Source organism: Sinocyclocheilus rhinocerous, unplaced genomic scaffold (genome assembly GCF_001515625.1).
Source record: "Sinocyclocheilus rhinocerous isolate Xijiao unplaced genomic scaffold, SAMN03320098_v1.1 scaffold2752, whole genome shotgun sequence".
Lineage (NCBI taxonomy): Eukaryota > Metazoa > Chordata > Actinopteri > Cypriniformes > Cyprinidae > Sinocyclocheilus > Sinocyclocheilus rhinocerous.
In genome coordinates, this window is record NW_015632119.1 from 123,655 (window position 1) to 138,861 (window position 15,207).

Here is a 15,207-nt window from a genome sequence, read left to right on the forward strand (position 1 = left end):
CCATTTTCCAGAACTGCAACCATGAGTCTCCAGAATTACAAGGTGTCAGGTTCTCAGAGACTTTGCTTGGGTAAAAAATCCTTAAAAATGACCCCTACTTAATAAGAATAACATTCTGAAGTGTTGTGAAATACATGAAGACTCTTGAAGGACCAGCATCACATCCTCTTGTACCACTGTTTGAAGAATTGATCTTCCAGAATCTGGCAGTAAGTTTTAGGAGCTCATTTTTGTCAGTCTCTGCAAGACACACTTTTCAGGATAGGAGATGGACTAAAAATGAACTCCCAAAACCTACTGCAACATGGCGCTAAGGAGAAAAAAGTAGAACTTGAAAAATTTGAAAAACAGCTTAGTAAAAAGCGTTTACAGTTTAAAAGCAAATAGAAAGTCCTATTTTTTATTTATTTTCTTTATATTTTTTGCAGATTTGCACATGTACAAGGTTTAAAAATTTCATGAAATATTTTTAAAAAATATTTAAGTTTTGAGCAGCTGCATTCCTCTAGTCTAGGTCAAAGATGAAGAATGGGATTTACAATAAAAAGTCATTTACAAAATTATTTTGACTTGAGGTTATTTATTAATGAGTAACGTCTCTTTTGAGTGAATGTGCAAATGTTTTATGTTAACAGGTTTTTACCATGTTATTACAACATTTAACCACTTTTTATTAATTAAAAAATTCTTTCAAATTTAAATCTTGTACAAGAACTACAGCAAAAACTAGTTTGATGCATATTTTATCAATATTTTAGAAATTGTATTTGAATATTACCAGTACTGACTTCAATGGATTTCATTAAATTCCTTTGAACACGACTGCTCAAAACGGTCTAAATTTATTAAACCTACACATTCCAAACATTATTACTCTGAAATTTTTCATGTAAATGTTGTGTAAGTGAAATGTTAAGTAACATAAGGTCTTTCATGACACTACATATGCTGTGGTGTGAATTTGATAGGTGCTTGATATAAAATAAATGGTGCTTTAAAAAGTCCTTGAAAGTCCTTGAATCTAGTGTTCATGAAAGAGTGGGAACCCTGCACTTAAGTATATTTTTCTTTAGCTTTTCCAGTAGCAAGTTACGTTTAGCAGTTTAGCATGAAAACACGCTACAGCACTGTTCTGTCTGCAGAATATTTTTACTCCCTACTCCAAATAGCTTTAGTGTTGAAATAGCAATTTGAAGTGAAGCTACTTTTTCAAAAGAGTTGAGTAGTTGAGTAGAAAAGGGTCAGTGGTTGAACTACTTCAAATTAGCAGCTTGTAGCTACCATGCTTCAGTTTCAAAGTAGCTTCTCCCACACTGCATTTGTGTTATATCTGCACCCTTTTTCCAGGTTTTTCCACTCTTTTTCTCTGCACTGACTGAGGGTAAAATTCTGCAGAATGTGTGTAAATATGGCCAGATGTGGTAGAGGGAGCAAAAAAAAATTTTTTTTTTAATATATTCAAAAAGGGGATTTCTGCAGTGATGCCATAGAAGAGCCATTTTGGCTTCCCACAAAGAAAAAAAAACTTTTTTTTTTCTTAGTATGAAGAATATTTTGAAACCCAGACTCATTGGAAATACTGTATATGACTCTGCTAACATTTCTGCAAGACCTAAAATACGTTGCTACAGGTACAGTTCACTGCATTTTTCAAATAAATCTATGTATACATACATTTTTGTTTAGTTTTTCAGAAATGTACACGTCACATATGAGTCACATATTTCCAATGAGCCTGAGTTAACATTTTAACAATCTGAAGAACCTTTTTGTGCAAAGTGCATTGGAAAGGTTCCATGGATGTTGAAGGTTCTACACAGATGCCAAAAAAGAATCATTTTTTAAGAGTGTACACTTTATTGGTAGCTGCAAATGATTCTGCATGCTAACCCAAGTATTTAATACATACTGTAAACACACAAGGGAGAGGAATATGTAGAACTTTGTGACAGGCAAAATCATCATACGACAGTTACTCAGTGGCACGGATGGCATCTTAAACTAGGACAGGAAATAGGTATATATGGTCTTTAACACCGCAAACTCTTTGTTCCTTTAGGTCATATCTCTGCTGCGGACAGATCTTCAGAACCCACAGCTGCTGGATAGCCACAGCGTAACCACACATCCGTGCATCTCTGTTTTATAAAAAAAATTCTCTCCATACCCTCTCATTCCCACGGCAAGCCAGCTGGTGCAGATTTTCCCTGGTTGCCGTCTTGTCTGCCTCATGGGCTCGTCCTGTTCACAGGACGCAGTTTGATTGGGCAGTGGTCAGGGAAACGGAGATTAGTAACTGGATATATAGAGCAGGGGACTGCTGGGAAGACTCCCTGTCATCCGGTGAAAACCTAGGACTCTGCGGTCACGAGGCATGGTCAAGGCGCGAGCCGCAACCCCTGCTGACACCCCGTTTGTTGCGACCACGCTTCGTTCAGACCCCTCATTTGCCTGCCACTCTCTCTGTGTGCGACTCAGTTGGATCCTAGTCGTTTTGGCCTGACAAATAAGGGGCTACTTCACCACCATAGAGAGATATGTCTCTTCCCATGGCAGAGAGAGGACAGGCCCAGTGGGACCTGCCATTACGAACGCCCAAAAGGGACCTTAAATGGCGCACCATATCTGAACTACGACACCAGCTCATGTGGGGACGTGGTCAGAGCTACTTGGCAGCTCATTGGTGTGGCTGGTCATAATTAGAGTGTGAAAAAAGTGAGACCTCGAGAGGAAACTGGTGCCATGAATGAGGTTCTGGGAATCTGACTTCTTAAGCCGCTGGGGACGTGCTGGGATCGGGATGTTTGCAGGCAGAAGATGTCTCCCAGATGTCCGGCTCCATTGTAACCATATTCACCCCTCCTTCTTTAAAGGGACATTCACTACATGCTTCTTAAACATGAAGGACGAACAAGACAACCCAGGATGAATGAACTATGGAGCAATTGTTTGTTTACAATATCTCTAGGTCAGACCGCTTTTAGCCTACGGGTCTCCACACGAGTGGCTCTTTCAAGAAAACGTCTATGCTGTGACTGGCCAAGTGTAAATGTTCTATGAAGAGGTTTTTTAAGTGCTTCCCCTCCCCAGCATGAAACATTGTTGGGAGCTACAAAAGACCCACCTGCCTAACAAAAGACAAGAAGAGATGAGGCAAGATGGGAGAGGTCAAGAAAGGTCAGACAAGATTTTGTGCACTCCGCACTTAGACTAAAGAGGAGGAAGGGCAGGTGCAGTGAAGACGGAGGTTTTACAAATTAGTGCTCGGGTCAAAGGTCAATTGCAAATCAGCCCTGTTGGGCTTAACTTGCAAGTTTAAGTGGATTATAATGGAAAATGAGATATGCATTTAGACTTAATAAAAAAATGTGTTTACTGATTGCTCAAGACTATCTAATGATACTGTATGATATAGTACTAACGTGATTATGACTTTCATTCTCAGTGCAACCATATAACACAAACAAAAGATTGACATGGATGTAATTACATCAAAAAATAATTCACAAAAGTTGATTTTCTTGTTTGTTTTCATTTTTATTTATTTATTTTTTTTTACATCCTCCTGTGGATGGAATTACCCAAATTATGAACAGATATAGTGACAAAACATTTGAATAGACTCACAATTTCATAATGGACTGCAAAATATAAAGATTTTTTTGCATCATTTCATAAAATGCCACTGAAATTACAAATACATTGAGTATTTAACAATGAACAAAACATACACGCGCATATATCCATAGAAATTTACGGAAATACCTGCACCAAAAAAGGAGGGGAGGGAAAGAAACAAAGGGGAAAAGGAGAAAACCCTGCTATGATATTCAATATTGTAGAAAAACAGAGGACAAAACATTTGTCTCATTTAAAACACATATACAGAAGAGCTCAGTATCCTTATACTTCAACACTGTAAACATCATTTCAAGACAGTGTCATAGTTATTTTTTTATTCCAATTATATTTTTTACCTCCACTGTCAATAATTCTCTATTCCATCTAAACAAATCAGTAAAGAAATGGCTTAGTAGTTTCTCAAACAAATCTGTGCGTTAAGACTTCCCCTTAAAAATTAAGCACACTTTACATTTCCCAAATAAATGAACAGTCATCTTTACGACTTAATTTGATTTGATTCCTCTTAATGAATTTGAATGATACTGGTTAAGATAGTTTGTTCATGGATTGTTTTTTTCCGCTGTATAGCAAAAATCTGAACTACATCAGAAAATAAAGGCTGAATATTATTTTGAGGCACATCCGTGTTGTCTGGTTATGTCGTCTCCGAAAGCCATTGGTAGCACTTAAATTCGACACGCTTTCTTGACTACAACACATTTCCTCTTGATTTTCTTTCAAGTTATGGCCACTTCCTGTCATTTACGCAAAGAGAGGTTTGCCAGTTTGCTGAGTATCTGACAAGTAGGTGATAAACTACACATCCTTATTTTAAAAAAATTAAAAATATTCTTGTCCTTGTGCTGTACATTTCTTTATGATGTAATCTGCTGACTGATTTTCGAGCGGGCAACATGTGCAGCCGTAGCTTAAATTAACCTTTCTATTCAAGTCAAAAATAAAATGTAAACTGTAAAATCCATGAACATAAATGCCAGGATGTTGTAACTAGTGAATACGCAGATAGAGAACAGCGGTGTATGTGGGGTGGAGACGAAGGCTGTGGTGTAAATTTGAGTTGATGATGTATGAAAGAAGAGAGGTGGAGGTGATTCAGTGAGTAGGAACAGTTGTAAGGAGGAAATCATTTAATCCTAGGATCCTTTAGAGGACAGCCAGTCACCCAGGGCTTCCAGAGAGCCCCAACACAATTCAGTGATTGCAGTTTCAATGCACAGGATGGTGTGTATAATGCTGCTACAGCTTAATGGCCTGTGTGTGTGTGTGTTTACTCAAATGATTTCTACAGGTGAGCACCTGTGCTTTTATATTGGTGTCCAAATAGCTGCTAATTCATTGTTGTTTTCATGATTGATTTGTGAATGAACACGTTCCTTTAATAATTTAATAGGAATGCCACATTAAAAAAAAAATCTCCATATGAGACTATGATAACAATTTGATATGTAACAAGTCTATGGCTTCCCTTAACAAGTGAATCCAGGCGGAATTAGTCAAGACCGCAAAGTAAACATATTATAATACCATTAACATATAAAAGGATTTGACCTTGTACAAGGTTTGGAAAGCATTCGAACATAATTAATGGATAGATGAGGTTGGAAGAAATGGCATGGATGTCAATTTGAGTGAATGTAAACATTTTGATCGTTAGAAATAAAATCTGAGCTATAAAAAAAATGTCAGCCTTTTGAAGAAAATATCTTAGAAATGCAACACTGGTGCCTTCAACACTGTTTATATAAATGAACCATAATAATGTAGAGGAAATATAGTCATTTTTGATGTCATTTGCATGTTATCATTCTCATAAATGTCATGGTTGATGAACTTTCATTTCATTTCATCTTTTTCATTTCAAAGGTTGTCAACAGAAAATCATTCAGATGCAGTCAAACTGCTGCCTTAAAACATCCCTGGGTTTTTTGCCCCTTAAAATTGTTTAATATTTTATTGTCAAAGTGACATTCAGTGCTTTACATATGTCTACTGAATATAAACCATGATGAGTGGGGCCATTGACAGCAACAATAACATGAAAACTTTCTCAGAATTTTAGAAGTTGACCTCTTCTTTAGAAATTACCCATTTGTTTCCTTTGAGGAAACTAGTTTATAACACAAAACTGGCTGAATGCCAAAATCTCAGTATTTGTCATATCATAAGATGGGGTGTAGAAATATAATTTCAGGAACTGAATGCATTAGAAACCCATCGATAATGTACCTGCACATGCCATGTATCATTACAAATAATCCAATAAATACAGAAATTATTGCACAGTAGAAAGGCTCCATGAATTCCTAATGGACTACTCCTCTGTTAGTTGCTGGGATATGCAAGACGGGTTTTAGAACCGCAGACTAGCATTTCCCTGTGTTCTTGTTTCTCAGGTGGCAGTTCGGTTTCACTAAAAAAAAAAAGAAATTAAAATTACTCCAAAAAATATATAGTCAAGAAAAAGACTATCCAGCTAAACCCATAATGCAGTGCATTGGTAAGTGGTCTCAAGCTCTGTCAGCCTGCTCAAGTTTGACCTCATTGGTCAGCAAATGCTCTCCATGCCACTTCTTCATGTGTTTTTCCAGGGTGCTGTACACGCTAAAGGGCATGTGGCAAATATCACAGCGATACACCTCTCTGCCAAACTGCCCATGGGTCTTCATGTGCCGGGTAAGCTTGCTACTCTGGGCACAAGCGTAGCTGCACAGGTCACACTTGTAAGGCCTCTCACCTGTGTGGCTGCGCCGATGCACGGTCAGATTACTGCAGTTCTTGAACACCTTACCACAGTACTCACAGGTGTCACTCCGTCGACTCTCCTTGGAGGGTGGTCTCCCTGGCCCAGGACCACGCAGCTGGAGGTGAGGTGTGCTGCTGCCACTTCGCCCCGACATCCCACCGCCTTCCAGAATTTCCCCTGGAGGGGTAGAGAAACGCAGGCTGCCTGTCTCAGATGAAGAGTGCTCGGAAGAAGTGCCGAAAGGTGATTGCCTGGAGTCGTTAAAGCCCAGGAAGGGCTCCCTTATGAAGTGGCGGGATACAGCATAACCAGCAAGCAACTGAGAATACACATTTTCAGGGGATATGATGGGCACCTGTGTCAGCTCCACATCCTTCTCTACCTTGATCCTCTTGGCGGAAGACCCAGTGAGGCTGGAGCTGGAAATAGGCATTGGCTTCCGGTGGAACAACGCTGAGATGGAATCATCCGGGCCGCAGCCTCTGCCATTCACCATGGGCCCCCTGTCTCTCTCAGTCTCTCTGGATGCCGAATCTGTGTCCATCTCCTCGCATGGCCTGCTGCCCGGTGGCAGTCTGAAGTGATTGTCAAGGTTGTTGTATTGGCTTTCTGTCACTCTGTCAGTGGTCATTGGTTTCTCCTCTGGGGAAGGTCTTGGGCCATTCTCTCTGTTTCTGCTCAACTCGGAGTCCATACTCAGGTTGGACTCAGGCCTGCTCCCATTTTGCTGTTGTTCCTCTTCTTCCTCCTCCTCCTCCTCTTCCTCCTCTTCTTCTTCTTCCTCCTCCTCATTATCCAATCCCTCCCTCGTGCCATTATCCTCACTGTTCTTAAGCCCCTCTCCAGCTGAGTCTTGCCCTCCCTGCTCAGGTGAACTCCCCATGGAGCCTGATTTGTGCATGTGCGTCTTCATGTGGCGCTTTAGCTTGCTGGCCTGCGAACATGCATGGTCACAGAGATGACACTTATAGGGTCTTTCGCCAGTGTGACTACGTCTGTGCACAATCAAGTTGCTTTGGAACTTGAAAGTCTTGCCACAAAACTCACAGGACTTGGCTTTGCCAACCTGATTTAGTGGTGGTGAGGAATTGCCTCTGGATGGAACTGATGGTGGCTGTGAGGGTGTGGTTACAAAAGGTAGAGGTTTGGAACCATGCTGGAAGAGAGTGGGGCTGAGAAGTCGATGCATGGGGGGCACACGGTTAGGTGAAAGAGGGGGAGTTGGACCACCATTATTGTTGTTGCCTGCCAGTTCACGAAGGCGCTGAGAGAAGCCCATGGATGGTTCAATGCCCATGGGTGTCAGCCGCATCACACGCTCAAAAGCACTTGGATGCTGGGACAGGAGACCCATCTCCTCAGGACCAAGGCGTTCCAGAGGATAGCGGGGTGGTGGAGGGCTTACAAATGGCGGGGTAGATGGCAAGCGGGTTTCAATGTATCCAGGTGGTGGAGGATCTCGTAGCAGTGGGGCACCCATACGCAACAGTCGGAAAGGGTTGCTGCCATCACCCAGAAAGCTGGCTAGAGGGGAACGGGGCAAGGCATCAGCCCCCAGTGGTGGAGGAAGGGCCATGCGAGGGGTAAGTGAGCAGCTAGTAGGGTAGGTGTCTAGGTAGATGCGTATCCCGTGGGTGTTCTGTGCATGCTGCAGCAGAAACCATGCACTGGTAAAGGGTTGCTTACAAGTGGTGCAGATGTAACTGGAGGGCTCATCTTTTCCTGGAAGACACAAAACAAGTGTACGGCATTAATATATACATATTAGCTATAAACTATCTGATTTGGTGCTAGGGGAGGTTGAGATAGCACACTTTAATAGCTTTCCATGTCATTTGCGCATCTGTTTGTTCTTTGTGATGGCTTTGAATGTAATCAAAGCTAAGAGTCCTCTATGGTGAGGTTCATGGATCATTTCTGTTTAAAAATTAAACAGGCAACATGTGAAAGACATCTCATTGTGCTGCGGCGACAGCCATTTTATAAGATTGAATGAAAATTACATCACCCTAAGAGGGGAGACAAGAGCTCTCTGATAGCCTAGCGGGTTATCTACTGTGCGGCAGGGCCGGCTGCTCTCTAAAGCTGTGTCAAAGAGAATCTGCCTGTATGTGACTCACTCAGAATCTGAGTCACACTAGGGGGTTAGTGAGAGCAGGGAAGCTCCCTGAGGGCTGGAGCCTAATGCAGATGGCAGGTATCGCCCACAGGCCACATTGCATTGTGCTAATGCTAATGTCAGCCAGACGTTAATATAGAACTCCCCGTTCAACACCCCGACACCCCCACCCTTCACTTTTTCCATATGGAGATAATTCTTTGGCAAAAGAAAGAGAAAGAGAGGATTAAGAGAGAAAGAAAATGAAAGGGAATCGTGTTGATAGGTCCATACACTGACATAGTCAGGTGCACAGTTGGCTACTGACTAATTTACATTTGTGTGATATGATATTTTCAGTGAAATGTATGACAGGTCCACAGCCTGTGTTTCATTTGGCTGGCCTTTAAATGGACACCTGGCAGGAGGGATTTTGGATGCTAAGAGAGTAACAGAGAGAGAGGCTGAGGGGACATGAGAAAAGAGGTGACAGAGATTAGATACTAAAATACACACAGGCTGTTCATTTTTATTTTCAGGCCCTGGACAGGAGCCCAAATCTGGATAAAATCAACAATGGACATATTCTGCACCCAACTCTAGTTCCAAAAAAGCTTCATTAACATCCCATATTCTTCTGATGGCTGTACAGGACTCAACATAATGTGGGATGGAAAAAAAGTGTAAAATAGAGCATTCGTTCATGCACAAATATATGCATTTGTGTGTGTACGCTCGCGCTCTTACCCCGACATTACTGTGTGCTTGAGCTATTGCAATTTGCATCCTATCACATCATACAAAAAACACCATATGTTACTAAGGGACCGTGTCAGCTAACAGACAGGCAGACTTAATGACGACCAAAGACAAATTTCATCAACTTTCCAAACAAGCCAGAACGAGGGAGAGAAACCCATAGTGAATAAGTTAGGATATGCTAATGACCCATCAGAGATCCATGTTTTGTGACAGCAGCTTGTGTGGCATGATGGTGTGAAATTACCCATCAGGCACCTCAGGAACACAAATCTCCATCTGATCATGGTCCATTGGGTCCTACTGTGTGTGTGTGCCACACTACAGAGGCCTGGGAGGGCCATGTCACAGCAAAGAGCTCCAGCCAATAAAAGTGCTCATTACGGAATCATCGCTGTTCGCTCTGTGATTCAATTTGCAGTAATTACCACGGTCCGCATCCATGAAACCGTTCGCTGCGGGCAGCAGAGGTCAACTGCCAGTTAACAGATTGTCTTTTCTCCTCTCCATGTATTCAATCGCAAGAGCCTAATAGCCTAATTTTCTTCCCTCTTGCACTTCAATAAATATTGCCGGGATTACAGGTTAAACAGCTAAATTGAGTTGTGGCTGTTATATTGCAGAGCTGGCTGTTGGTGTGCATGGTGCTAACAACTCTGCAGCAGCGTCCTCGTTGCGTTAAACAGCGCTAGGATGTCTATGTGCATGTCTTTGTAAGTGTGTGTAGGAAATGTGATTAATGACACACTAGCGTGTGCACGCAGAGGCGGTCTTACACTAAACTTATCCACCCTCTTGGGTTTAGTATTACAAAACCTCACAGCCAATTAGTCCATCCTCAGGGACCTCCAACCTGGGTTTAGATATGTTGATTTCAACATTTTGTGGCAATTAATTTCCTTTTAAGAGAATGAATGCAGTGACAGAGGAGTGAGGAGGAGGGGCTGAAGGGTGTTTTTTAATTATCTGTGAACAAATCTGGCAGACTTGCGAGCACTGCTGTTTCACAAGGGAAACAACATTAGCGTTAGCTACTGCTGTCTCCGGCATTACCCGAGCATGAACCAATCACTTACCGAAGCTGGACTAATGGAGTAGTCATGTGATAATGTGCGAATGTGATGATGAAACTCGTTTGATGTTGTCACAATGCAAGGACATATGTGTGTGCGATAATGTGCAGCTCGTTTGGTAACGTCGCAATGCAAGGACATATGAGCATGTGCGAATGTGTGAAACTGGTTTGATGATGCCACAATGCAAATATATGCATGTGTGGAAATGTGTGAAACTCCTTTCGGGATGTTACAATTCAAAAATATATGTGGGAAAATGTGTGCAACTCTTTTGATGGTCACATCGCAACGATGTGAATGTATGAATGTGTGCAACGTATTGTCACAATGCAAAGACGTGAATGAGATGTGTCCAACTCATGTCATGATGTGAGTGTGTGCAAATGCGTAAAACTTGTGACAAGGCATCTATGCATGTGCAAATGCATGCAACATGTTTGTTAATCATATCGCAAAGGCAAGTGTGTGTGCAACTTTTTTATGCCACAACGCAAGGACATATGAACATATACAAATGTGTAAAAACTTGTATGACAATGAAAAGGCATTTATGTGTGTGCAAATGCGTGCAACACATTTGCTAAACATATCGCATAGACAAGTGCATGTGTGAATGCAATGCATGCAACTTGTTTGATGACATGAGCATGTACAAATGCGTGAAACCCATTTGGTAATCATATCGCGAAGACAAGTGCATGTGCGAATGCGTGCAAGTTATTTTAAGATGTCACAACGAAAGGACATATGAGCATGTGCAAGTCGTGAAACTTGTGTCAATACAAGGGCTTATATGCATGTGCAAATGCGTGCAAAACGTGTGCAACACATAATATCGCAAAGACAAGTGCATGTGCGAATGTGTGCAACTTGTTTGATGATGTCACAACGCAAGAACATGAGGGTATGCAAATGCTTAAAACTCATGTGACAACACAAGGGCATGCATACAACATGTTGGGTCGCATGCATTTGCACACAAATAATGCCCTTGCGTTGTCATATGAGTTATACTTGTCATATTGCAAAGACAAGTGCATGTGTGCAAACTGTCTGATGATGTCACAACGCAAGGATATATGAGCATGTGCAAATGCATACAATTAGATGATGATGTCACACTTCTATAATTGCAGTGGAACATCATATGTGCATGTGTGTACAACTCGGGCATGGCAGTCTAAAAGCTCTGCCCCTTGAACCCGCTACATTCCTAGCTGTCGAAAGCCACAGCAGTGGATTTGCATAGAGAACAAAGGACGAGGTGATGCCATGGGGACTACGACACGCCTTTACTCCCCTCCGGACCAACCCTTCCCCCCCCCAAACGTCCCCTCTGTGCACCTGTCACAAGCCTGGCTGACACCTCACACAGCAGTAACACGGGCCCTCATTAGCATGCCTGTGATCTGGGGCTCCCAGGGGCTTGTGGGGCCTCACCTCGCATCACTGATGTCTTGTTTGTGATGATCGTGGCTAATCAGGGGGCCAGACCACTATGCTAATGAGAAACACAGAGGTGCAGCATTCTGTGTAGTGCAACTCTGCTGTCGTGCAACCAACACACTCTAGGGGATCGGTGATGTGATTTAGATATGAGTGTTTGTGTGTGTGAGGGAGCTAAACAATGTCTGTGCTGCTATGGAAAGGGTACCATACAAATTTGTCTTTTTTTTTTGTTTTACAAACTTTTGAAGTATTGCTGATTCTTTAAGTCAATTTAGGTTAACTGTGCTATTTCTATGCCTCTAGTGGTACCAAATGTAACTGCAAAAGTAATGACTGTTTTCCGACAGGTTTTCTGTACACTTCTCCTGTCTGTCATTGAACGGTTAGACAGATAGACCCGCCCCAAAATCATGCCATTGGTTAAATCATCGTTACTATGTCGGGTTGGTCAGGATGGTCAAAACAAACATGCTTTGATGATGCCACAGTTTACACTTTCTACACTTCTCTGGGAAATCAACATAAAACTGACAGCTGACTCCATACATGTTAAGATTTAGGAATTTGAACACCTAAAAATGACATAATACAACTTTCAGATTTACAGATGGTTGACTGTCTATCCTTCCTTTACTGTTTCTCTCTGTCTGTCTGAATTTCTCTCAGTCCTCATGATAGATGTGACTGTCCATTGTTTGAGCTGTGAGCCTTGACAGACCATCATATTTTCTTTGATAAATGATTATGACAATGAAATAAATGATTCTGGCAGGAAGACGATGAGTGGAAAGCCAGACCACATGCTGGGGCCAAAACCACCATACCATTTTTCTGAGGGGAGTCTGATATTTTCATGTAAAATTCCAGAGCCTGCAGTGAAGTGTGTGTGTGTGTGTGTGTGTGTGTGTCTGCATCCTCTTTGATGTGCTCTGCCTCTGCGTGTGGGAAATAAACTCCTAAAATTTAGTTTTAATAAATAGAAATATGTCTTGTTTTCAAGTAAAACTATTTAAAAATTCTAAAATCAAGATGAATATACTAGAGACATATAATTGTAGTATATTAATAAATACCCCACTGGCAAAAATTAATGCCCAGAAAGGTTCATGCTCAAAATATTTTCAGTGAGCTAAGAGTAATAAGTTAAACAATATCAATATTCCCTGAAAACAGGATATTAACTTACATTAAGTTACTAATTTTGATTCTCAAGTAAATTTATTTTATGAATATTTACACTTTATAAAATAAAAAAAAACACAAGGATTGAGAAAATTATTTTTGTGGTGCAAATGTTTGTTGGCCTAACAAGAAACCAAGCTTGATAACCATGAGCCAGGTGTGTAGTGTAAAAGCTTGCTCTGGCAATACTGAACTGAACTAATAATTTATCAGTTTCGCTCTAGTCCTTTTTTACCCATAATCCTCTTGTAGTTCACTGCTTCTGTGGATTAGAGTTATCTGTGATTCCTGGCCATAATGAGGACAGACAACTGTATATGAAAAGACTCCCATTCTACAGTGGAAAAACTGTGTGTGTAAAGAAGCCACAGAGGATAGTGGCAGGAATAGTGGTTATGGCAAGCACACACACATTCATACACACATGGCTGTCTCCTGTCTAAGTGAAAGCAGGCCTGGTTCAGTAACCATTCCAATCTGTCTCCATCTGCAGGAACACAGAGGAGGGACATCACAAACTGCCTCTAGAAGAGAAGCAACTCCGCTCTCACTGCACACACACACACACACACACACACACAAGCATATTGATGCATATACACACAAAAGACACCTACTGTACATACCCACAGACACACCCACGCTTAAACAAATAAACTCATATTTTCTCGGCCACAGTCACAAACAAACAAAGAAAACATCTAGATCCCGGTATAAATTCATCCAAGCACACAAAATCCACTCAGCTGTTTGGGTTAAGGGGCCTTAAATTCTAGGACCCTGCACTGTACGGCAAAGAAAAAAAATATTTTCCTAATCACTCTTTTTTTTCTTGTTTTCCAGTAAAAATATATACACATTACTTTTAAAGCAAATTCACATTATTTATATGTATTAAGGATCCACTGGCACTGATATGGCAGTCATCTGGGGCTTATACTGACACCTAATGGTGTGGATGCAAGCAAAATCTTTCAGCTACCGATGCCATAGTAGAAAAATAAAGCAATCCCATTGTAGAAGATATAAAGCAAGTATTCAGCAGGTCAAAAATGGCAGTCCTGACGAGGCTTGGCAAAAACAATGTGAGAAAAATCCAGTCATTTCAGTGTGACTCGTCGTGATGAAGTATTTCACTTGACTCGGTTGAACTTGACACAAATTCACAGCACGACCAATAGCAAGTCTCTTGGTTTGTCAATTACCTCTATGTGGGCGGAGCTTTGTAACAAGATCCACAATGGACGAGGCGCTTGTTCTGGCAGTTTCTACTTAGTCAGTTTTGTATTACACTTCACTTTACTTCAATATTATTAAATGATCCATTTAAAATGGCTATTTGGAGAGCAGTTATTTTAGACATTTTAGCAGTTATTTTAGACATTATAAGACATTGATTAGTATGCTCAGGTGTGTTTGATTAGGGTTAGAGCTAAACTCTGCAGGAAAGTGGATCTCGCGGGCCAGATTTGAGGATCCCTGGTTTAGGGAATAGCTTTTTTCATTGGCATTATTCGTATATCAATCATTGTATTCTGTCACATCCGGTCCTGTTATCTTTTACCTGCGAATTTTGCAGAACAGAAAAAAAAACCTGTTTTTAAAAATTACATTTATCAGGCTTTAGAGATCTTCAGATATTTTTACTGCAAAACAAGAGAAAGATACTTAATAAAACCATTTTGGCAGTATTTACCACCATGAGCCTCCATACCTGTCCTATACATACTGACACTCCCACATCAGCCTTCCACTTCCTCCTGCATGCTCACTGCCAGTCTCATGAAGAAACAGGCCAGCAAAGGGTAGCGTCACCGTCTAAATGAAAACACATGCCACCCTAGAGTGCCCTGTCATCATCTGATACTGCCAGAGCGAAGACGTCCTACGGTGCAGACGGGAAAGGACAGTGAAAAACAACTGGAAAGACTTTTCTATCAGTAAGAGCTATGACTCTTGGCTCGGTGAGAACAGAGAGAAGTGCATTAGCACAGCGTTTTGTGGCATTGCAACTAGTCTGAATCATAGCTTGGAGTGTGCGTCACCGCGTTAAGATCTGGCTGGCGTGAAATGGCGTTAAAGAAGAGCTGCAGGAACTTGATGGATGACACTGGTGCTTGCGGCTGAAGGGAGATGCGGAAAAGCCAGCGGGGTGGAGAGAAAAAAGCAAATAGGGGGACATCGAGGGACCAGTTCAAAGCAAACATTGCTCCATGTCATCGCAATCAAACTCTGGATCACAATCAAATCTCTCA

General features: G+C 41.4%; 1 protein-coding gene across 4 annotated transcripts in view; it reads right to left on the reverse strand.

Moving 5' to 3' along the window:
* Positions 1-3,528: 3,528 nt before the first annotated feature.
* Positions 3,529-15,207, reverse strand: part of LOC107742200 (B-cell lymphoma/leukemia 11B-like) — a 32,645-nt gene continuing 20,966 nt past the window's right edge. For 3 of the 4 annotated variants that reach the window (XM_016555092.1, XM_016555094.1, XM_016555093.1), the window contains one exon: positions 6,063-8,110. In XM_016555092.1, the coding sequence (XP_016410578.1) occupies positions 6,153-8,110 (1,958 nt within the window). In that variant the 3' untranslated portion in view covers positions 6,063-6,152. The other variant, XM_016555096.1, reaches the window with a different exon arrangement.